General features: G+C 38.3%; 1 protein-coding gene across 1 annotated transcript in view; it reads right to left on the minus strand.

The window, feature by feature from the left end:
* Positions 1-26,281, minus strand: part of COL24A1 (collagen type XXIV alpha 1 chain) — a gene marked incomplete at both ends in the record, with an annotated part of 318,029 nt that overhangs the window by 207,782 nt on the left and 83,966 nt on the right. The window contains 3 exons of the mRNA XM_080655503.1: positions 900-944; positions 3,306-3,359; positions 21,062-21,106. Of these exons, the coding sequence (XP_080511629.1) occupies positions 900-944; positions 3,306-3,359; positions 21,062-21,106 (144 nt within the window). The remainder of the gene's footprint in view (positions 1-899; positions 945-3,305; positions 3,360-21,061; positions 21,107-26,281) is intronic.

The following is a 26,281-nucleotide window of genomic DNA, read 5'->3' on the forward strand; positions in this document are numbered from 1 at the left end:
CATTGCTTTGGTCTCCGCAGAACAGCTTATACTAAACTGTGCTTTGCCTACATCAGATACCCCCATGAAACTCAGAGTTGAAGTCACTGTATAAAATCTGATTAAGTGGACAAACAATATACCACTTACACTGAGTGGCCAGATTATTATGATCTCTGAACACCTAATAATCAGGCCACTCAGTGTATATCCTATATAATAAAAGGCTAATATGCAAATTGTCCCCTCGACCATGAGTTCTACCAGCAGGCAGGCCAGCCAACCACCCATGTCCCCTCCCCCTGGCCAGGCTGGCTGGACCCCACCCATGCACAAATTCATGCACCAGGCCTCTAATACACACACACACACACACACACACACACACACACACACACACACACACATTGAGTGGCCAGATTATTATGTGTTCAGAGATCATAATAATCTGGCCACTCAGTGTATACTTTTAGTATAATAAATACATTTGATATTAAAATGTTTATGGCATTGGTGAAGTCCAGCTCCTACCTTTTGTTCAGGATAGTTTTCCTAAGCATTTATTCAATTTTATTCCATAAATAAAGTCTACAGTTACCATGTCTTTTTGCTCAGAATTATATGCATGTATCCAGACTAGATGATCAGAAAGACTATCTCAAAGGAAAGAAATGGCTGTTCTATGTCTTATACTTTTAAAGAGACAGGTTCTAGATTAAGTAACATTTAATGACAGACATAAATACATATGTACACATATATCTGTATAAATTTATTTCAGCTTATCATAAAGTATAATTAATATTTTTATTCATACTATTGGTCTAATTTACATTAGAAAATTACATGTGAACTAGGTAGATAACAAACATAAATACTCAAGAAAATATTTTATGAGAAGGATGATATTTGATACTCACTCTAAGCCCAGGAAATCCAGGAGGACCAATGCTACCTACAAGTCCCTAAGTAAAAGAAATGTGCATAACAGGTTAAATAAGATTCCAAAATACTAAGCATATTTTCTAAAGATGAAGACAAAAATTTATTGAAAAAAAATTATATCAATTTTTAACTTCTGCAGCTAACTTTGAAAACTTCCCTACTCTTATGCATCCTCCTAAGAAATACAAATCTCTGGTGGCAGTTTATTTTCTTCAAAAGCTCTGGCTCCATGCCTTTGGCTGCTAGGACTACCACCAGCCTAGGATATAGATTTCTCTTTGTCTCCCATATATCTAATAAAGGAAATAAATCCCATTAGTAATCAGCATTATAGATATAACTAGCCATACATTGGTCAGTATATAGTGTTAGAAGAACCTTTTCAGGTAATTTAAAATACTATCAACTTGGGGTGGGGGGCGCAGTGGGGGGATAAGGACACATATGTAATATCTTAATCAATAAGAAAAAAAATAAATTAAATTAAATCAAAAAAGAAAAAAACACAATCAACTCTTTTGAAGTACATTATTTAAATTTTCTAGATATGAGTTTTCTCATATAATAGGAATATTTGTTCTCATTGTTGTAAAGATCACAATTAAAATTGTCATATATACAAAAGATTTTGACATTTTTCATAAAGCATTATACAAATGTAAGAAATTACCAACAGTGTTAAATTATTCAAATGAGATTTTAAATTCTCAACAGTAAGGTTTCAAGTTGATTTGTAATGGGTCTTTGTGATGGTCTTTTGAATTCACATTTCAGTCTTTATGATAATTTTTGATCCACTCCATGGCAGTGGTACATTATTTATATGGTACAAGGTTCAAGAAGATTCCTTCATTTTTTTTGTATTTCATTTTTTTTTTTACCTACAAATTGATGTTGAACTTTATTTTATTTTTTTTTGTTTTTTTAATTATTTTTAAATTTATCTTTATTGTTGAAGGGTGGGCTGAAAGGGCTCAATGGGGAAAATGGGACATCTGTATTACTTTCAGATTGTTTTTAAACAACAGCAGAGTATAAACTATAGAGAATTATAAACTAATAAACTGAAAATATCCAGTTTATTCTTGCATTTTAAAGATCTTTAAAGACTCAACTGTTCCTCAAGAAGCATTATATTTTAAACAAAGAACAGATTTCAAAAAGAAAAGTTTTAAATATTGTAGGAGTCCAACCCTAACAAACTTTATGTACATTTTACTGACAAAATATTAAATAAGATTTATACTAGTGTACTTGCACACTAGTTATGCAAATACAGTCGTGTGTCTCATAATGGCGTTCCAGTAACAACGAACTGCACATACATAAGTGGTATACTACATAGCCTCAGTGTGTAGTAGACTGTACCATTTAGGTTTGTGTAAGTGCCATCTATGATGTTCACACAATGATGAAATCACCTAACGATGCATATATCAAAACACATCCCTGTCATTAAGTGGTGCATGATTAAACATAAATAATATTCAAGAAAAAAGTAAATAATGCTTACTTTATTAGCTTGAAATGGGAAGCTCCCCAGAATCATGGACAAGAGAAAGATAGTAAACACTCTACTTAAGACACCATTATAACAAATAAAACTTTGACTAAATTCACTAAATAAGCTAATATAGCTATACTTTATAAAAAGAAATAAAAAAGAAACTATTTTCAAATACTTCATTTTAAGCATAAATGTTAGTAATTTATCTATGTCTAAATACAGAAACTATGCCTAATTTAGGCTTTAAGGATTTTATGGTTAATTCTAATTTCACCTTAAACTTTGATGGGAAAAAATGTGTGCATGGATAAATTGGGAGATAGTTATTGGATGCTTTTTGAGGGCAAAAAGTGAAGGTATTTCTACCTAGTGTCAAAAAAGTAGTAATCCATCATCATTCTTTGATAACACATTTTAGAATGGTGATTCCCTAATCTGGGTTTCAGAGAAGACTTCTCTATAAAATACTCAGAAGGTTAATCAATGACACGTTTGAGTACAAAAGAGCAATCACTACAAGCACAGATTTTACCTGCAGCTTGTTATAGCTTCCGGTACCAGCAAGGCTCCTTTCTCCCACACACACGCAAGTCAATATTGTGATCATATATTTCAAATATTTTACTTGAGCAGTAACATTTAACGTGGTCAAAACAATTTCAATGATCATCTCTCAAGATACAGTTTATTCATTAAACCTGTTTTTCCTTATTTCCCCATGTTGTAAAATTACAAATTGGAATGTGCACAGCGGTATCGAAACTGTCTGACCAACAGTGCTTATTCATGAACGTGGTGCTGAGGAGGGAAAGCACAGTTGCTGTGCAGTCTGAGTGCTGTTAGGTTGCAAAGCTAGGCCATCAAATTTACTCACAGGACTACCATCAGGACCAGCGGGGCCTCTCTCTCCAAAGTCACCTGGAAAACCCTGGCCAGGGAAAGAGAAAGAAATGTTGTTAAACCCCAAATAGATAAAGAATTCAATTTAGCTTTCCGATAAGGAATTTACTTAGATATTTAGTTTCTAATCCTTGTGGAAGTGCAACAAAAATGTGTATTTGTTTTGCATAACACTTAATTGGTTTGGTTAAGTACAATATTTCTATATTCTATAAAAATTATTTTACATGCCCCATAACCTATACAGAAAGCTAAGTTGGAGAAAATAGAAATTTGTTCATCCTATCTAATAAAAGAGTAATATGCAAATTGACCATCACTCCAACACACAAGATGGCTGCCCCATGTGGTCAAAGATGGCTGCCCCCATGTGGACACAAGATGGCCACCACAAGATGGCCAACAGGGGAGGGCAGTTGGGAGGGACCAGGACTGCAAGGGAGGGCAGTTGTGGGCAATCAGGCCAGAAGGGGAGGGCAGTTTGGAGGGACCATGACTGCAAGGGAGGGCAATTGGGGGCAATCAAGCCTGCAGGGGAGGGCAGTTAGGGGTGACCAAGCCAGCAGATGAGAGAAGTTGGGGGCGACCGGGCCTACAGGGAAGGGCAGTTGGAGTGGGGGGAGACCCAGGCCTGCAGGGGAGAGCAGTTGGGGGTACGAGGCCTGCAGGGGAGGGCAGTTAGGGGTGATCAGGCCTGCAGGGGAGGACACTTGGGGGTGATCAGGCCTGCAGGGGAGGGCAGTTAGGGGCAAACAGGCTGGCAGGGGAGCAGTTAGGCATCAATCAGGCTGGCAAAGGAGTGGTTAGGGGGTGATCAGGCTGGTAGGCAGAAGCAGTTAGAGGCAATCAGGAAGGCAGGCAGGCAAGCAGTTGGGAGCCAGCAGTCCTGGATTGTGAGAGGGATGTCTGATTGCCCGTTTAGGCACAATCCTACAGGGATCGGGCCTAAACGGGCAGTCAGACATCCCTTAAGGGGTCCCAGATTGGAGAGGGTGCAGGCCGGGCTGAGGGACACAACTCCCGTGCATGAATTTCATGCACCGGGCCTCTAGTTATTACATAAAGAATCATTGAATGAGAGGAAACATAACCAAGATTTCTAGCTGAAAAATCCACGATGTCCGCTATTTCATGCTGTTCCTGTACCCACACCACGGAGAACAAAATGGCTAATATTACTAAGCATGTGCTGAGCACACTTGCCATGTGTTAAGGGCCTTATTCACATTATTGAATATACATGACTTCGTTTCATCTTCACAACAGTTTGAATCAATGAATACTAATATTTTCACTTTGCAGTTGAGGAAATCAAAGCAGAGAGGTGAAGTCACCTGCAGCCTCTAGGCTGAGAACTGGATGGAGTCAGTCTGACTGCAGAGCCTGCTCTCTTTCTGCTCTGCCACACTGACTCCTTTAACTCCCAACACAAGATGCGATGCAACATGTAAAAAGCCAATGAAGTGGTTTCACTGGGGAAAGGCATCATGCACATAAAAACCGCAAAGACAAAATGTGATGCACCTGACAATTAAGCTTCCCAGATGCCTACTGAGAATCTACATTGTGAAAATATAAAGACTAAAACTCTACTCATTACAAATTCTACTATAACATAACTCAGCTACTCTTATTTTATATACTACAGTTTTTCTCTAAGGATTTACCACTGGATTGAAAAGGCTACTTTACAAAATGATTTATCAGACTTATAATAAACACTTTAATAATTTTTATTTTTAAAAATGTATAAGAGTAACAAAAAATAAACTAAATTTTAGATTCTTATAATCTCTTTAGGCAACCCAGTATTAATTATTATATGTTTAACAGACTAGCAAAATTCCCTGGCTCACTAGTACAAAAGATGGATTAACCTAGCTGGCATGGCTCAGTGGTTGAGCATCAACCTATGAATCAGGAGGTCACGGTTTGATTCCAGGTTAGGACATATGCCAGGGTTGTGGGCTTATTTCCCAGTGTGGGGCATGCAGGAGGCAGCCAATCAATGATTCTCTCTCATCATTGATGTTTCTATCTCTCTCTCCCTCTCCCTTCCTCTCTGAAATCATTAAAAAAATCAATAAAAAAATAAAAAGATGGTTGAACAATGGAAAGTGTATGCTATTTCTAAGACATAGTTAACTAGAAGTAGTTTCTCTTATTCTGTAACCAGAGGATAATGCAAAAAACATCCATGCAGTCAAACATATTGTAGCCATACTCTCTTCGAAGTCAGTTGAAGTTCAGGCAGGCATTTTGTTTTCGCTGTCCTTGGAAATCAAATTCTGTTGTCAACAAGCTCACAAATCTGCAACACATCATTCTATTCAGTATGAGCTAATATGGGTATTTGAAAGTATTTATGATGCACAGGTAATGGAAAAAGTAGAGGAAAAATACTGCAATAAAATCTGAAATGAAAGAGATGATTGACTTTTTAAATAAATCGTAAGTAGGTTTTCCAGAAACCTCAGTGAAATAATAAAGAAGGAGGGACATATTGTATAATATCATTAATGTGAAATGTTCAGAATAGGCAAATCCATAGAGATAGAAAGCAGATTACTGGTTGTCTAGGGCTGGTGGTGTGGGGGAGAATTGGGAACTGAGTGTTAATATATCAGTGCCGGGCTTCTTTCTGAGGTGATGGAAATGTTCTAAAATTAATGTGATGGCTGCACAACTCTCTGAATCTACTAATAACCCACTGAATTGTACACTTTAAAAGGGTGAATTTTATGAAATGTGGATTCTATCTCAGGAAATATCTTCTTAAGAAATGAAGAAACAATCAGTCTAAACAAGTAGTCAGATTGCTAAAACCATCTTTGGGAACTCAGGACTGCCTAGAGGATGTATCACTATCTGGGACTGATTAGTCCCCATCCTCATCTAGAGAGAAGAGTTGTTCTCCAGTTCATCTTCGCACAAAACTCTGATTTCTCTCTCACCCCACCCTCACCCTCAGGAGAGGGAGAAAGGAGAGGGGAGAAAACTGCGATTAGTTCTCCACTTAACATAAAATCTTTACTTTCTAGAACCAGCATAAAAACAATTATATATTAATTTCAACTTCTTGTTCTTCTGATAGTACAACAGTCTATATATATAAAAGCCTAAGCAACCGAACAACTGAACGACCAATCGACTGGTCGACTCGTTGCTATGACGCACAATGACCACCAAAAGGTAGACGTTCAATGCAGGAGCTTCCCCTTGGTGGTAAGTGTGCTCCCACAGCCAACTTCCTGTGCCTGGCCAACCTCCTGCGGTCCCCCAGCTGGCCAGCCCTCCCGCTCCCCCAAAATTGGCACCAATCGCCCGCCAGGCCAAGGAACCCCACCTGTGCGTGAATTCGTGCACTGGGCCTCTGGTATTTATAATAAATACATAGTTCAACTTGACTTTGCCCCTGAAAAAAATCTAGTTGAACTGAATAATACCTACTTTTTAAAGTTTTATGTATTATTTCTCCTCTCACTTTATTACCCATTAAGCATTTCATTTCATTTTTAATTTCCTATTCCAGATAGAGGTCATTTGTTTTATTATTTTTATCTTCCTTACATGTTGACCTTAAAGATTGGTTGTGAAATATGGAACAATAATGACAAAAACACTTTGTCTTTGATCTTAGAACACAAAGAACAATTATTTCTACAATTGTGCCATCAATTTTTAAAATACTTTCTATTAAATCTATACATATTTTCTTGCTTTATGAAACATAGTACAGTTAATGTCGCAAAAATCATATTTGGGTATATATTGAACATATATTTTCTTTTTTTATATTTAAATATATATTTTTAATTTTTTAATGTTTTAACTTAATAAATCTTTAATGATCAGATTACTACAATTGTTCCTCTTTTTTCCCCCATAGCTCCCCTCCACCCAGTTCCCACCCCACCCTCTGCCCTTACCCCCCCAACTTTCCTCATCCATAGGTGTACAATTTTTGTCCAGTCTCTTCCCACACCCCCCACACCCCTTTCACCCTGAGAATTATCAGTCCACTCCCTTTCTATGCCCCTGATTCTAGTATATTCACCAGTTTATTCTGTTCATCAGATTTTTTTATTCACTTGATTTTTAGATTCACTTGTTGATAGATATGTATTTGTTATTGATAATTTTTATCTTTACCTTTTCTTCTTCTTCTTAAAGAATATCTTTCAGCATTTAATATAATACTGGTTTGGTGGTGATGAACTCCTTTAGCTTTTTCTTATCTGTGAAGCTCTTTATCTGCCCTTCAATTCTGAATGATAGCTTTGCTGGGTAGAGTAATCTTGGTTGTAGGTTCTTGCTATTCATCACTTTGAATATTTCTTGCCACTCCCTTCTGGCGGGCATAGTTTCTGTTGAGAAATCAGCTGACAATCGTATGGGTGCTCCCTTGTAGGTAACTAACTGTTTTTCTCTTGCTGCTTTTAATATTCTCTCTTTGTCTTTTGCCCTTGGCATTTTAATTATGATGTGTCTTGGTGTGGTCCTCTTTGGATTCCTTTTGTTTGGGGTTCTGTGTGCTTCGTGGACTTGTAAGTCTATTTCTGTCACCAGGTGGGGGAAGTTTTCGGTCATTATTTCTTCAAATAGGTTTTCATTATCTTGCTCTCTCTCTTCTTCTGGCACCCCCGTAATTCTGATGTTCGTACACTTGAAGTTGTCCCAGAAACTCCTTACACTATCTTCATATTTTTGGATTCTTTTTGCTTTTTGCTTTTCCAGTTGAGTGTTTTTTGCTTCTTTGTAATTCAAATCTTTGAATTGATTCTTGCGATCCTCTAGACTGCTGTTGGATTTCTGTATATTATTTTTTATTTCAGTCAGTGTATGTTTAATTTCTAGCTGGTCCTTTTTCATATCCTCAAGGGTCTTGCTAAATTTATCGGCCTTTTCTTGAAAATTCTTGAAAAACCTTATAACCGTGGTTTTGAACTCTATATCCAGTTGTTTGCTTTCCTCCATTTCTCTCATTTGTGATCTGTTTCTTTGTCTCCGCATTTTGGCTGCTTCCCTGAATTGATAGAGTGGCTTCATGTGCTTGGTGTCCTATAGGGCCCAATGGCTCAGCCTCCCCAGTTACCTGAGGTGGACACTCTTGGTGCACCCCTTTGTGGGCTGTGTGCACAGTCTTGTTGTAGTTTAGACTTGATTGTTGTTGGTATCACTGGGAGGAATTGACCTCCAGGCCAACTGGCTGTGAGGATCAGCTATGTCTACGCTGGGAGAACTTCTGTGCTGGAGATACCCTTATGAGACAAGACCTGCAAAAGCCTCTGTGTTCAGCTTGGATGGGGCAGAGTCTCAGGGCGTAGCAGACAGCATTGGTTTCCCGTCATCCCTGCCCTAATAGGCCCCTGTGTCTCAGTGTCCCATGGTAATCGCTGCAAGCACCTCTGAGAGAAAGCCGCCCTCGGGTTCTGCCCACTGTCAAACAGTCCAGTTTCTCCCTGAATGAGTCTGGGTTCCCAGAGTCTCACCCGGAACAGGAATTTAGTGCAGTCGGGACCTTTTGTCTCCCTCCCGCTTGAGAAAGCCAGCCACATACTCAGTTGCCAGTCCTCTCTGCACATGCGCCTCGGTACCTCTGCCTTCCGCAGTTGCTCTCAGTCTGTGTGCTTTTCTCTTTCCTGACAGTCCAGTTTCACCCCGTATGAGTCTGAGTCTCTAGAGTCTCGCCTGGAACTGGAGTTCAGCGCAGTCGGGAGCTTTTGTCTCCCTCCCGCTTGAGAGAGCCAGCCGCACACTCAGTTGCCAGTCCTCTCCCTGGGTGCATCTCAGTACCTCTGCCTCCTGCAGCTCCTCTGAGTCTCAGTGTGCTTTTCTCTTTCCTACTAGTTGTAGAATTTCCACTCAGCCAGCCTTCCTGTGGTTCTGGATGATGTCCGTTTTGTCTTTTAGTTGTAGTTTTGAAATTGTTGTGCGAGGCAGCAGTTTAGGTGTTTACCTATGCTGCCATCTTGGTTTCCCATATATTTTCTTTTGAAGAATATCAAGCCAATGTTTTATACTATTGAAAATGTTATTGCTTATTTACTGTTTATTCAGTTGTTATTTCAGTTCTAGTAACTACGTGCATGTTATTTTGTTTTCTATGCAGGGGAGGTTCTATATTCCTTTAATAATGAAACTTAACACTTGCAGCCATATATTGCCAAAAAATGATCTTAAAGATTGGTTGTGAAATATGGAATAATGACAAAACACTTTGTCTTTGAACTTAGAACACAAAGGACAATTTATAAAATTTCTTTCTCCACTTGAAAGAATGTGTTACAAAATAAAACACTATGTTTCCTCTCATATTTATCTACTGGAAAACTATAGCCATTAACTGAAATCAAACTGTGCTCTCCTAGAAATATCCTCACACTACCAAGATGTAATGGTCATTTTCAGGAGTATCTTCCATAGAGTTTTTACCTTTTTTGCCCAATTTGCCAATTTCACAAAGGTAATATCTTCTAATGACATGCCATAGTTGCATTATTGCTTCTGTGCTATTCATAATCCTATTTACACGTTCTCATTGTTTGGATCAAGTAGAAAATGTTTGGCCCTGCGGGGATAGGGCCAAAACTGGCTCTCCAACATCCCCCAAGGGGTCCTGGATTACAAGACAGTGGTTCTTGGGTGATGCACCCTGGAATCAGGCTCCCTCCTCTCTGGTTCTGGGTGCATCACCTGAGAACCACAGCTGCCAAGTCACTGCAGCTCAGCAGCTCCTGCATTTAGCGCTCTGCCCCCTGGTGGTCATTGCACACCATAGTTACTGGTTGGATGGCCAGATGGTCGCTTATGCTTTTATATATAGATGACATTTCTGGGATTTCATTTGATCTCTTCAAGTTGTGAATAATTCTCTCACTCATTTCCACTGTTTGATCAGTATAGTGGACAGACTTTAAGGTTGACCCCCTAATGATTTCCACTCTCTGGTGTTCACACTTTTGTATGATACCCTTCCTTTGAGTGTGGGTGAGACTATGACTTGCTTCTCCTAACAAATATAGCAGAATATAGCAAAGGTGATATAGGAAGTAACTGATGTGATTGTGTTATAACATATAAGACTACATCTTAGCAGCCTGGAGCTAGTGACTTCCCTTGTGAGCCTGATAAAATAAGTACCCACATGGCAGGGAACTAGGCACTGTGGACAGACCAAAGGAACTGAAGTTGTCTTATAGCCAAGAGCCAGCAAAAAGCCAGGACCCTCAGTTCTACAACCTTTCTATGACCTTCAGCAAATGATTTCTTCTCACAACCTGAATGGGCTTGGAGGTGAATTATTTCCCAGTCAAGCCTCCAGATGGTAATGCAGCCAGTTGACACTTTGAGTGGAGGCTTATGACCCTGAGCAGAAAGACCAGTTAAGTAGTACCTGGACTGCTGACCCATGAAATCTGGGAGATAATAAATGCATGTTGTTTTAGGCTACTGATGTTGTGGTATTTTTATTCAGCAATAGATAGAAAACTAATATAATCAATAATTAAATCTTTAAATAGAGAAAGTCTAAAGTCCTACATGCAACTTTTACTATGAGGTGATGCTTAATATAAGACTACTGACATTAGTTCTAGATTTGTAAAATTTAAGTGAATCACCTCTGAATATTTTTGCTGCTTTTTACTTTTTTTTCAAATTATAATTAATGAATATCAATATTAGTTAAACTACATTTTTTATATTTACTTTTTAAACTTTTAAATTTAATTTAATTAAACATCTATATTTAAAACAATAATTCTAGTCTTTCTTATCTACTTAGTTGCCAATGTAAAGAATTTTTGTTATGCTTCATGAGTTTTGTGTTTATACCTATGAAAAGCAACTTTAAGAGTAATATGAGTTGTTAAAAAATGCACAATGTTCTCAGTCTCTGAGTGCAGTTGTTGCAAATATTGCACTAATTCTATTACCATTGAAACTGTACATGAGAACACAAAGAGAAGCAAGAAAATAGAACCTTTGCATTACCAGGAAATAGTACCTCATTATATAAGAGACTATTGCAATGAAAGGAGACTTAGATAATTAATTTATGTGTTACTGCCTGCTCCAATCCATACCACTATCTTGAGAGTTTCTGTCTCTACTGATGGCAATAGTACCATCTACAAACTTCCATGGCATTCAGAATTGAGGTTTTAAGCAAAAGATGCGGAGAACAATTTCTCTGAGGCCTGAATATTATTAATCTATAGTGGCCAGCCTCAAAGATGAATCCCTCCATGATTCTCACTTCCTGATATTAATGTCCTTGTGTAGTACCCTCCCATTTGAATCATGGCTAGTCTATGTAACCAACTTAATACAGAAGTGATAGCGTGCAGCTTCTAAGTCTAGTTCACCTTGCCCTCATAGACCACATACTCTGGTCATGAAGAAACTCAAGCTGGCATGTGGAGAGTTCCCCAAGAGGAGGAAGTGAGGCCTCCCACCAACAAGCGCCAAAATGGCCAGCCAGTAAGTGAGCCACCTTCAGAGTGGATCCCCTAGCCCCAGTCAAGCCTTCAGATGACTATAGTCCTGCCCAAAATCTCAACTATAACCTCATGGGAAACCCTAAACTAGACCCACCCGAATAAGCCACTCCCAAATTGTTGACTCACAGAAACTCTGAGAAATAATATATATTTATTGCTGTTTTAAACCACTAACAGGTATTATGTTACACAGAAATAGATAACTAACACATAGTAACACAAGTAGATGTCTAGGGTTACTTTGCCAATGATAAGTGCCGGATCCCGAGGAACAGTAATGTACTAGTAAATACATTTATTTGTTCATGATGTTCAGGGCCTTCAAAAGTGCAGATCCCACATCAAATTTCTCTCTTTGTCTGGGTCTAACAATGGTACTATTACCAAAAATGATAGTTTTCAAACACTAAAAATAAAAAAAGTATTCCAGACTTCATATGCCTGAAAATGTGTGTGTTAATGTTTTAGAACACACATAGATACTACACTCAGTAGTATAAGTAAATATCTTGAAACAGTGGGAAACTTATTGCTTAGGGAGTCTAGTAAAAGGATTATTTTCCAACTTCTACATAGAAATCAGAAAAAAATTGCATATAAAATATTTAGAGAAATATGAGGACCAAGATAGTCATAAAATACTAATGCTCAGATTTGTAAAATTTAAAAACATAAAAGCAATGCAAACTTTTTTATGTTAAATACCACAGTTAACTATGAACATATTTTGCTCTTCCTAAAGAACAGATTTAGAAACATGTTTGATCTAAAATAGAGATAGATAAAAATAATAATAAAAGGCATATACACTAAATAGGCATCACCAATAAAAACAGAAATTCAACTTTTTTCCAAGACTAAGCAATGAAAAGAGATGATCACACTAACTTATCTAGGATTAGAAACACTAAAAACAAACAAACAAACAAACAAAAACACACAAAAAAAACCCAGAAGTTAATTCTACGTGTTCTACATATGAATACATATTACCAAGAAAACCTGGTGTTTTAAAAGCCTTCAAAGGGGAAACACAATTACTGTAGGAAAAGGCTCCAGTGTGGAGTACTCTGCTATGATTCAGTTTCTGCCCCCTTCTTTTCCTCACAGGTAGGACAATTTGATCTGCACTTCAAGCACCAACCATGTCCTGATAGTTGGGACTAATTTCAAACTTAGGTAGGAATGTAAGGAATTCTAGTCCAATTCTCAGACACTTAGCATCAAGTCAGGCTTATTGCTAACCTAGCTATGATTTGGACCTCAGTTCTCAGAGTCAAGTCCCTGCCTTATTCTTAAAGATTGGTTACAACCTTGTACTCCAGTTCTAGGAATTGGAGTCTCACTTATTCTTGTGTGCAAGAATCAGGGTTGGTACACAATATCATGTCCTATCCCTCAATCACAAGTGCCCTCACCTTATTCTTGCCATTTTTCCACACAGAGAATTCAGTCCTTAAACCCAAGCCAAATCTCACTGCCATATTTGTACTCACACGCTCACATTCCTGGTTTTGATAACCTACAAGATTCTCCACATTTTCTCTTAACGTATCTGCTCTGAAAATAACTGCCTGGCTGAATTTCCACTTGTTGGCAGAACTATGAAAACTAGCTCTGCCTAGCCTTCCCCCAAAATACCAACTGTACATCATTGAGTATTCCTCTTCTCAGGACCTGTCCCAAACTTGAAAGTAGGTTTAATTCAATGTCTTGGGCTCTTGTTGAGCTATAGTTAGCCAAATATAGTTACCATGAACTATACCCAGTAAAACAGAATCCAGAAAATACATTTTTCCTGAAAGAGGCAGAATCATTGAAAAATTAATGAGTTTTCCTAATGCTCTAGCAACAGTAGTACTTTATGATAGAATTAAATGCAACCTTTTCTTAGGCAAAAGAAAACACCATCTCCAAAGTTTCCATAAAATGTATGTATATGAAATACTACTGTGCAATACAAATTTAAGATGCTCTTGAGCTAAAGATAGAAACTAATAACAGATGTCTAACAGAAGGATTTTATATCCTGAAATTCTAACACTAGAGTTAGAAGCCAAAATACAGTTTCCTTTAAATAGTCTTGTAACAGAAGGATATGTAAGAAAAGAAGAGGAGACACTCCTTTCTAGAATTAGAACACAGTTGAGTGTTACAATGCCTCCACTCTTGTAAGGCTGTGATATTTTGATTTTCATAGGAAGAAAACTGAGTACACTTTTTCTCTTTGTCAAACTTTAAATGTAATATGATTTTTAAAAATAATCTATTCCTATCAGGTCTGAAAAACTCCTGATTTTTCTCTTACAAAATATTCATTTTAACTTTGTTTTTATTGTTGACACTATTATGGATTTCCCCATTTTCCTCCCCTTTGCCCACCTCTACTCAGGCCCCAGCACCTTCTTCCAGAGAGTGGGGGAAGGGGGTGGGGAAGAAAACCTCTCTATATATTTTTAAATATGTTTTTATTGATTTCAAAGAGGAAGGGGGAGAGAAAGAGAGAGAGAGAGAGAGAGAGAGAGAAACATCAATGATGAGAATCATTGATCAGCAGCCTCCTGCACGCTCCCTGCTGGGTATTGAGCCCGCAACCCAGGCATGTACCCTTGACCAGAATTGAACCCGGGATCCTTCAGTCCGCAGGCCGACGCTCTATTCATTGAGCCAATCCAGCCATGGCTAAAACCTCTATATTTTGACAACAGTTTGAGTGTTGTTTAGAGTAAAACTCCCAATCTCCAATTTCATGTTTATCTTCAATCCAGGCAAGTCAGTTCTGGCATGTATTTTAGGTCTATGGAACCGTACAAATATGCATAGCCAACTTAGTATGAGAGAGTACTGACTCAGTTAAACTGGGAGCCCTGTAAAATGCTCTCTTTCAAAGCAACTGTAGAAATATCCTGACTGTGGCACTACAGGATGAAGTTTAAAAACTTTGCATTAGAAAGGAAGCTACTTGGAATTATGTAATATATATAAAATCTGAAGTGAACGAATACATATAAATCTTCTTTCTGTTCTTTTCCTGTTTTTTAAAAATAGCATTTTTCTTTTTTATTATAAATCAGTGGATAGTTTTACGCTTTTAAGGAAACTGACTCAGATATGTTCCAAGAAGCTTCTCAAATAAAGCATGTAAAATAGAATAGTAGTTCTATGGCAGTGGTTCTCAACCTTCCTAATGCCGCGACCCTTTAATACAGTTCCTCATGTTGTGGCGACCCCCAACCATAAAATTATTTTCGTTGCTACTTCATAACTGTAATTTTGCTACTGTTATGAATCGTAATGTAAATATCTGTGTTTTCCGATGGTCTTAGGATACCCACAGGTTGAGAACCGCTGCTGTAGAGCCTAAGACCATCGGAAAACACAGATATTTACATTACGATTCATAACAGTAGCAAAATTACAGTTATGAAGTAGCAACAAAAATAATTTTATGGTTGGGGGTCGCCACAACATGAGGAACTTTATTAAAGGGTCGCAGCATTAGGAAGGTTGAGACCCACTGTTCTATGGTGTTTAAAAGGTTCTGACCAGCCCTGGCCAGTGTGGCTGTTTGTTGGAGCATCGTTCCATACACAGAAAGGTCATGGGTTCGATTCCCGGACAGGGCACATACCCAGGTTTCAGGTTCAATCCCCAGGAGGGGGAGTATGAGTGGCAACCGATGGATGTTTCACTCTCACATTAATGTTTCTCTCTCCCACTTCCTTCGCCTCTTCCTAAACTCAATTAAGAAAAAAAGAGCAGCATGTCCTCAGGTGAAGATTAAAAAAAAAAAAGAGGCGTGACCAATAAAGATTGTCTACCACCATATTTAGATAGATCTCTGGAGAAAGGATTTGAGTTCTTTTCACAGGGAGTGAAAAGAATGAATTAGCAGTGTCTTGGGCTTCCTCATGTTCAAAGGCTGGTTCTACTAAATGCATCTAGAACCCTATGGCTGTCCTCTAGTATTAACTGACCATAAGATTTTGATCCAATGCAGGGCATGTATGAGGGGAGGAGAGGAAGAGATAAGAACTATATTTTATATCCAAAAGCATGAGTACACATTATTGACTAACATGTAACTGATTACATGAGGTTTTAAACATAATTATAGTGATTAGTAAGTACTTTATACTAAGATCTTGAAGTCATAAATAGCTTATAATACAAGCAAGAAAAAATTCTCAAATACCAACAATCTAAGATCAAGGAACAAATGAATTTGTTAATATAATTATTTTTTATATACTCTTTCATCCTAAAATAAACCAAATTCCTAACAAAGCCAGTTTTCCTACTCTTCCTATTGAAAACAAAAACAGATTTTGATACAAATATCAACTTGATTCCTAAACACTGAGTAAACACAATTTTTTATTTTGAGGAAAAAAGAGTTTTCTGGGAAGTAAGATCTAATGTGAAACAACTTTTAACACCAACATTAAATTTAAAAATACCATTATGAGGCTAAATAATAAATAACTCTTGAATAACCAAAATAATATGTTATTTATAATGTATCCATTTTCAATAGCATTCATATAATATTTCTACTGTCTAAGAGAAGATATCTCTTACTTGTGAACCTATAATTTTATTTTAAAAAATACAGACATCACTAGGAAGTTGGCTCACAACTACTTAATTCCATGCTTAATGTTTACTCAGGGAAATAAGTGACCATTTGGCCAGCTATATGAGTATATGATTTATACCAACATCTTTCAGAACTTAAGCTTAGCAATATTACTAACTCTAGCTACAAATAGGATTTTCACCACTCCTCTATGATTACGTTATATATAACATAATATCAATATGTACATAATTAAATATTTTGTAAATTATTAATATCAAACATAGATCTTTCGTACACAAGTTAGAAACCAACTCAGCATTCCAAAAAAGCTCACCTTGATTAAATTTAGAAAGACCTGAACTTGGACTTTGAAGTTTTCTATGCCTGTTACCTTCACTATATTGACTGTCAGAGTGTTCCATATTACACATAATACAGAAAGGGAAGTAATCTATTTTATCAGTTTCTGGCCTTAATTTCAGAAACTTTAAAAATCTAAGTGTAAAATGTTAAAAAGTTATCTATAAAGAGCTTAAAAAGTTATATATAAAGAGATACAGTTATTCTACAAATTATGTAACAATAAGTACTTAAAATGGAATCATAATATTCTATGTTCATAAGACTAATAATTCTAGCTACCAATAATTTGAAAAAACAAGCTCATTTGAAATACAAAAGGACTAATTTGGTTAAAGGGGAGTAATAATGAAAATAAAATACATCTTTTTATAATATTCATACTAATGATGATAATTAAATAATGTGGGATCAACAGAGCAGGAGTAGCCTAATGAAGCATCAGCCTACACTTATAAATAGTTCTGAAATAGCAGAAAACTGGAAGTAACAGTCTTTGATATTTTGTATAGATAAAAGGGTCTTAGATAAAGGTACTTTCATATTTCGACCTTTCTAGGTTACTGCAATATGCATTTCTGTCACCGTTTTTATGGAGGCCTGGAATCCTTTAGTTCTGCTTCTGTACTTGAATGTCTACTTTACAGATAATAACAAATAGCATACATGATTTAATAGATTACCAAGAGAAAATGGCCATATTTGAATTCCACACAACTAACGTTTTCCACATCATAGAGAGTGGACATATCAAAAGATATTTTCTTTTTATTGTTACTTAAACAGCAATGAGACCATTCTTCTCATGGGATTTTAATCACCTAAACTGACAAATACAAGTGTCTCATGATGCATAATACCCCATGCTAATATGTTTGCCCTTACATAATGTCAAAGCTATCTGAAGATGATTTTACTTAAAATGAATAGAACATAAGGGAGCCTTACACATAGGCTAATATTCTGCAAGAGTCTGTGAGGTCAGCCTTGGCATAATTTCCTTGCGGCTGTAACTGTATCTTACTCTAAGCACAGCAATTTCCTCATAAACATGGCCAAATCATTTTGTGGCAAAGACAAGAAAAAGTATATGTAGTATTCATGATATATTATAGCATCAGACAAATTTTCTATTATAAACACTATTTAAGAAAAATAGGATATATGTATTCTTCAAATATAATTTTTCTAAGGATCTAAATCTATTTAAAAAGCATACATTTTTAAATCAATAAAATTTTACAGATTTTGTAATATAAAGAAGAATATAATCAAACAAAGAACCCAGTACTGATTTTCCAGTTTTCCTTGAACTACCCTTTGGAAATAAATAGCATGTGTTGGATAATTTTATAATTCCCCCTGGTATAAGAAACCCATAAGTTATCTATACATTTCCATAAATAATTTTATAGTTCATTATAGAGTAGCAAACTGGATATTACCTATAATTGCCAAGACAAAGTTAATATTTATATAAGACCAGCGACATTAGTAAAGTTGGGAGCTACTGAACTAACATATCAGAGGAGCTCTGAGAAAATATTTTTTCACCAATCCCTAAAATTTCACCATTGCAGATTATTTATTTTGTCTTAAACTACGTTTAAAATATAATTGCTAATAGATAAGATAATATTTTAAACATTGGAAGTAATTTATATAGTGGCATAAATAACAATTTGTTCTACTGACAGCATACTTTGATAAGAGAAGAATGGGAAAAAATTTAAGCACAGAATGGAGAATACAAAAATAATGAAAATAAACTTAACCTACTGTCAATTTTGAGACAGCCTACATTTGCATATTTAATTTAAATATTTAACACATAATAAATGGAGAAGTATTTGTTTGTGTTTGATGGCTAAAACATAAAGAAATTACATTTTAACATTTTGAAGTAAAGTAGAGTGTAATTAAATTAGATGGCATACAAAAATATTTAGCACAGTGCTTGAGAATAATCAGTGGTAATGATGGGAATGGTAACAGTTCAATTGTTGCTACAAGATTAGTCTTAAAGTTGAATGTAAGTGCAAGAAAAAATGTTTGGCTTATTTTTATACTTAGTTTGGTAAGTTCAATCTTAATACATTAAAATATTTAAAGTGAAACGTTAAAATAATTTTGATCATATTTTGTCTAAAAGACAGGAAAAAATAAATAATGCTCTTCTAAGCAATGAGTAGAAGATAGTCAGCAGAAATACCTAAGAAGTAAGGAAAAGGGTCCTGGATTTGTATTTAGAGGAGCTGGGCTCAATTCTTCATTTTACCAATTTTAACTATGTGATTCTGAGCAAGTCTTTTAACATCTACTTTTAAGAACTACTGAAAAGCTCAAAGGATAGAATGCTTCCTAAAGTGTTAACTAAAATTTTTATTGGTAGTGCATCTCATGGTAAAATTGCGTAACATGTAATGAACCTAAAGCAGTCGTATTTTAGTGCAAAAAATTAAAATTTAAAAGCTATCAAGACTACATTATAAAATTTCCAAAAGCCTCCTAATATTTAAATCAAAAAAGGGGGGATAGTAGAAGAATATCATGTAAGGAAAAATATCCTGTAAGTAAATTACATCTAGAAAATTTTTACTTTAGAAAATTAACTTTCATTTGTAATGCTAACAGCAAGACACCCATGAAAAACACACATGGTGTCAAAACAAGCCAAAGGAAAATTGTTGGTGTCAAAATAAGCCAAAGGAAAATTGTTTGGGCAAAAAAAAAAAAAAAAGAAAGAAAAAGGATCCCAAGTCAAATTTATAGAAAAGATTCCTTTATTAACTTTTAGTCGAGAATATGTTTGTATATTTTCAGAAAACACCTCCAAGACCATGTGGATTCCTGCAACAGAGAGGAATTGACAGGACTGCTCCAGCCATGAAGGCAGAAGAGAAACAGTCCAGAGATGGAAGACATTGACGATGCCTTGCCATACTAGCAGTCAGCAGCTGTGTGTCGCGGCAGGTTGCCCAGGACCAAACCCGAGAGGGTAGGACCTGCATTAACACCATTTGTCCACATGACATGTACACATAAGGAACTGTTTGACATTGAAATTGGGACTCAAAAGAACTGTTGGCCCAGAAAGAAACTCACTACAGACTGATTCATTTGCCTCCCAGCATAACCATTATTGCGTGTCTCATTTTCGGTTCTTATAAGTGTATTTCTAGTATCACATGATCTCACTCATCTAGGGGAAATAATGAACAACATAAACTGATGAACAAAAATAGACCCAGAGACAGGAAAGCATCGATGAGACTGTCAAACCTCAGAGGGAAGGTAGGGGAGTGTGGGGGTAAAGGGAGAGGTCAACCAAAGGACTTGTATGCATGCATATAAGCCTAACCAGTGGTCACGGACAACAGGAGGGTGGGGGCATGCATGGGGAGGGGTTTGGGATGGGAATGGGGGGATGAGGACAAATATGTGATACCTTAATCAATAAAGAAATTAATAAAAAAAATAACATAAAATAAAATAAAATAAATACCAAACTTCAAAAGAAAAAAAAACAATATAAATATTCTGGTGAGATATGTAATCCTTTAGCATTATCATCAAGATTTTATTTATATACACCAAATTTTAGAAAAGGTATCCTGAAAAGCAATTTTCTTCCTCATAGACTAGAGAACAGTGTAGCACAGAATGTCTCACCCTAGTCAGTCTCTTTGAATAGTAATAAAAACAGCGCATGTGAAAAGCAGGTAGCGGATTAGCTGTACTCACTCAGCCAGGATAACCTGAGGATGTTCCACTGAACCACACACAGCTTTCTCATTGGTTAAATAGGGTTTTGGATGATGTCAAAATGTCCACCCATCTCTCAGAAGTATTACATTATCTAGAAAAATTCACTTTCATTGATTTTTTTTAACCTGAAAATATAACAAGCTGTAACAAAGTAGTTTCTCAGCTAACATCTGAAGCAGGCCTGTAAAAACCTCTAAACCATGAGGGTGAATAGTGTTATCATCAATGTTTTAAATTGTTCATGTATTTTCTGTGACATTTTAGCCCCTTGTTTTTGGGGAAAAGGTACATTAAATGGATATGAAGTGTTAATTTTTAAATTACTTCTAATCTAAATTTTCCTTCACATTCTCAGGTAGTATTTGCTAGATTATTAAAGTGGCAAAAATTAAATTCCGTTGAATGACATGGATTGTGGATAAGAATAACCACATTCATATTTTAATAGGTGAAAAACATACACCTAATTAGATTATATTACTCTAACTGAACCTCGGGAAACAAGAATTCAACTACCTGTCTTCCTTTAAGACCCTTCTTTCCACGAATCCCAGGAACACCCTAGAATATAAAAAAATAAATATTTGTTGAATAAATGATTGAGCTAGATACTTTTTCTCAAACATTAATGAAATATGCCAAAGAGAGAAATAAAGTGTTCTTTAATTTGTGAGATATTCAGAAACGCTTCAATATATTAATGTAACTGAAGCAGACCCTTTTCTTCATCTTCAGGAATTCATCCCATCTGTACTTCCAAATGGAATCCTGACATTCCTCTAGTGATAGTTATTTGTCCACAGGTAGGCACACAACCAAACTTGGCACAACCAGACAACAGGAGGTCTTATTTTCCATACCCAAGGGCCAAGTACCTCCCCTCTGTCCCCATGTCTCACTGGCTGGACATAAACAAGGGCACATTTAGCCTGTACACTGTCAACCTAGCAATCACATGGGAGATAAGCCTTAGGATAAAGCCAACATTAGACAAGGCAAAGCAGGGAGAAGGATGATGACATCATTGAAAGGCAAAGCAGGGAAAAGGATGATGACATCATTGGGCTCAAAAATCATATTGTGCCTGGATCCCACCTAACCTGTGTATTTCTGGTCATGTAAGAAGCAGCAGGGCATAGTTCTTAAGCACTGAGGCTTTGGAGCCAGAATATCTGTGTTCAGATCCTGGCTCTGATCCTAGTACATAGTCATTCTCCGTGTGCCTCATTTTCTTCATCTATAGTAAGAATAATAATAATCCCTATCTCACTGGGTATTATGAATTCATTAATATGAAGTATTTGTATAGGGCTTTGCATATGTATAAGCATTCAGTAAATAATTTGTTATTATCCTTATTATCATTATTAAAAATGTCCTCCTTTTTAAAGCCAGTTTGAGTTGGGGTTTTCTGTAACTTGCAGTCCAAAGCACCCTGATATAATCACTTTGAGACTGATAACTACTTGTAAGCCTTAGAAACTAAGAAATCTGTCAGAACCATGTAACTTGGCATTGACAGTATATATAGATAAGTTTGAAGATATCATTGGTTAAAGTAATCCACCTATTTTCAACTCAACAGTGTCTGAGAAATACTTATCTAATGTCTCCTTCAAAAAAGAGTTTATAAGTGAACATTAGGATTAATTTCATTGGTACTTTATGCATCTTTATAGACTTCCACCAACCTTTTTTTAAATCAGATATTTTCTAAAATTTTAGTAGGTTCACTAAATCTCAGGATAGTGCAGAGAGAATTATATAAGCACTAGAGGCCCGGTGCATGAAATTCATACACGGGTGGGGGGTGTCCCTCAGCCAAGCCTGCACCCTCTCCAATATGGGACCCCTCGAGGGATTTCCGACTGCCCTCTCACAATCCAGGACTGCTGGCTCCCAACTGCTCACCTGCCTGCCTTCCTGATTGCCCCTAACCACTTCTGCCGACCAGCATGATTATCCCCTAACTACTCCCCTGCCAGCCTGATTGATGCCTAACTGCTCCCCTGCCAGCCTGATTGCCTCTAACTGCCCTCCCGTGCCGGCCTGGTCACCCCTAACTGTCCTCCCCTGAAGGCCTGGACACCTATAACTGCCCTCCCCTGCAGGCATAGTCACCTCTAACTTCCCTCCCCTGCAAACCTGGTCAACCCCAACTGCCCTCCCCTGCAGGCCTGGTCCCTCCCAATTGCTTTCCCCTGTAGGCCTGGGTTCCCCCCAACTGCCCTACCCTGCAGGCCTGGTCCCCCCCAATTGCTTTCCCCTGTAGGCCTGGGTCCCCCCCAACTGCCCTTCCCTGAAGGCCCAGTCACCCCCAACTTCCCTCCTCTGCCAGCCTGGTCACCCCTAACTGCTGTCCCCTGCAGGCTTGATCACCCCCAACTGCTCTCCCCTGCTGGCCTGATCACCCCACAACTGCCCTCCCTTGCAGGCCTGGTCCCTCCCAACTGTCCTCCCCTGCTGGCCACCTTGTGTCCACATGGGGGCACGATCTTTGACCACATGGGACAGCCATCTTGTGTGTTGGAGTGATGGTCAATTTGCATATTACTCTTTTATTAGATAGGATAGAGGCCGGGTGCACGGGTGGGGGCCAGCTGGTTTGTCCTGAAGGGTGTCCCAGATCAGGGTGGGGGTTCCCTTGGGGCGTGGGGTGGCCTGGGCGAGGGGCCTGTGGTGGTTTGCAGGCTGGCCACGCCCCCCAGAGACCCAAGTTGAGGCCCTGGTATCTGGGATTAATTTACCTTCTATAATTGAAACTTTGTAGCCTTGAGCAGAGGCCAGGGCAGGAAGCTTGGCTTCCTCCATCACCAGGGGCAACCCAAGCCTCTGGCTGACTCCAGCTCTGTGGCTGCCACCATTTTTGTTGGGATTTATTTATCTTCTATAATTGAAACTTTGTAGCCTTGAGTGGAGGCCAGGGTAGGCCAGGGTGGGTGGAAAGCTTGGCTTCCTCCATTGCCGGGGGCAACCCAAGCCTCCTGCTCTCTCCAGCTCTGTGGCCGCCGCCATATTTGTTGGGTTAATTTGCATACTTGCTCCTGATTGGCTGGTGGGTGTGGCTTGTGGGCGTAGCAGAGGTATGGTCAATTTGCATGTTTCTCTTTTATTAGATAGGATTTTTCATAAATAAATATACACTGAGTGGCCAGATTATTATGATCTCTGAACGCATAATAATCTAGCCACTCAGTGTATATCCTATATAATAAAAGGCTAATATGCAAATTGTGCCCTCAACTAGGAGTTTGACCAGCAGGCAGGCTGGCCAACCGCCCATGTCCCCTCCCCCTGGCCATGCTGGCCAGACCCTATCCATGCACGAATTCATGCACCGGGCCTCTCTCTCTCTCTCTCTCTCTCTCTATATATATATATATATATACACTGAGTGGCCAGATTATTAAGCATTCAGAGATCATAATAATCTGGCCACTCAGTGTATATTTTTCATAAATAAAATATATATTATTAAATTCAAGAAAGGATTTTTTCATTTCATTTATTTTCAAGAGTGATTAGCACTACATTATTTTTTTCTGCTTTTCTCTACTTAAATGTTTTATAACATAATAATGATACCTTATTAATTACATCATTTATGGTTTTAATCAGAATTTTAAGTAGCCAAATGATATTAGGACATGGTACCATGATAGGCACAATATCACAAAATAAACTTATATTTATGATTTGCAAGGGTCTTAATAACACTTGGATTCTTAAATCAAAGATGGTAACATTTTGCAATGACTTATAACTTCAGCTTATTTACTATATCATTTACTAGAAATAAGTTCATACCAAAAGGTCAGGAAAGAATTGTATCATGAGCAGCAGAGTACTTAACAATGTGAACTGTATATACCTCTTTGGGTCAATGAGAAGCAGCTGAGTTCTTGGCATGATGGACTGGAAACATCATCTACAAGACTGCTGTATCACAAGGCAGGTAAGTAGCTTAGTTGGCATCATGCTGAAGATATATTTTACAAGTGGAGAGAAACCAAGATGGCGGCATAGGTAAGCACCTAAACTGGTGCCTCGCACAACAATTTCAAAACTACAACTAAAAGACAGAACGGACACCATCCAGAACCACAGGAAAGCTGGCTGAGTGAAAATTCTACAACGAGAAGGAAAGAGAAAAACTCACAGAGAATTGGAGGTATGGCAAAGGGTCTTTGTGCATGCAGAGAGGAAGGGCGGCTGAGAGCCTGGCTTACTTCCTCTGGCGGAAGAGGGAAGGAAGCCCCGGACTGCACTGAACCCCAGTTCTGACTGCACTGATCCCCAGTCCTGGGCGAAACCCCATGGACCCAGGCTCATACAGGGGGAGTCTGGACTGTCAGGTAGAGAGAAAGGCACCCAGAGACTCGGAGACCCGAAGGAGACCCGGGAGAGCCCCGGCAGGCAGGGGTCTGGAGGCATGTGCGCCAGTGTGCACAAAGGCTGCGGAGGTTGCCACAGGCTTTCCCTAGCAGAAGGGAGTCAGAAGCTCCTGACTGCACTGAACTCCAGTTCTGACTGCACTGAACCCCAGTTCCAGGCGAGCCCCTGGGGACCCGCGCTCTTACAGGGGGGAATCTGGACTCTCGGGCAGAGACTTGGGAGCCGGGGAAGGCAGAGGTCTGCAGGCACGTGCATGCCAGTGCGCACAAAGGCTGAGGAGGTTGCCACAGGCTTTTCCTAGTGGAAGGGAGTCAGAAGCTCCTGACTGCACTGAGCCCCAGTTCTGACTGCACTGAACCCCAGTTCCAGGCGAGCCCCTGGGGACCCACACTCTTGTGGGGGGAAATCTGGACTCTTGGGCGGAGACTCGGGAGCCAGGGAAGGCAGAGATCTGGCGGCACGCAGGCGCATAAGGGCAAGGCTGACTGGAAGCCAAGACTATCTGCTCTGCCCTCAGACTCTACCCCATCCAAGCTGAGCACAGAGACTACTGCAATTTGGCAAGTCTAATCCTATAAGGCTGTCTCCAGCACTGAAAATCTCCCAGTGTAGACACAGCTGATCCTTACAGCCAACTGGCCTGGAGGTCAGTTCCTCCCAGTGATACCAACAACAATCAAGACTTAACTACAACAAGGCTGTACACACAGTCCACAAAGGGGTGCACCAAGAGTGTCCACCTCAGGTTAACTGGGGAGGCCGACCCACTGGGCCATATAGGAAACCTAGCACACAAATTTACCCTACCAACTCAGGGAAGCAGTGAAAATGCGGCGTCAAAGAAACAGATCACAAACGAAAGAAATGGAGGAAAACAAACGACTGGATATAGAATTCAAAACCACAGTTATAAGGCTTTTCAAGAATATCCTAGAAAAGGCCGATAAATATAACGAGACCCTCGAAGATATGAAAAAGGACCAACTAGAAATTAAACATACACTGACTGAAATAAAAAATATTATACAGAGACCCAACAACAGACTAGAGGAACACAAGAATCAAGTCAAAGAATTGAAATACAAAGAAGCAAAAAACACTCAACCGAAAAAGCAAAAAGAAAAAAAAACCCAAAAAGTTGAAGATAGTGTAAGAAGACTCTGGGACAACTTCAAGTGTACCAACATCAGAATTATGGGGGTGCCAGAAGAAGAGAGAGAGCAAGATACTGAAAACCTATTTGAAGAAATAATGACCGAAAACTTCCCCCACCTGGTGACAGAAACAGACTTACAAGTCCAGGAAGCGCACAGAACCCCAAACAAAAGGAATCCAAAGAGG

The sequence above is a fragment of the Plecotus auritus genome, assembly GCF_963455305.1.
Source record: "Plecotus auritus genome assembly, chromosome: 2".
Lineage (NCBI taxonomy): Eukaryota > Metazoa > Chordata > Mammalia > Chiroptera > Vespertilionidae > Plecotus > Plecotus auritus.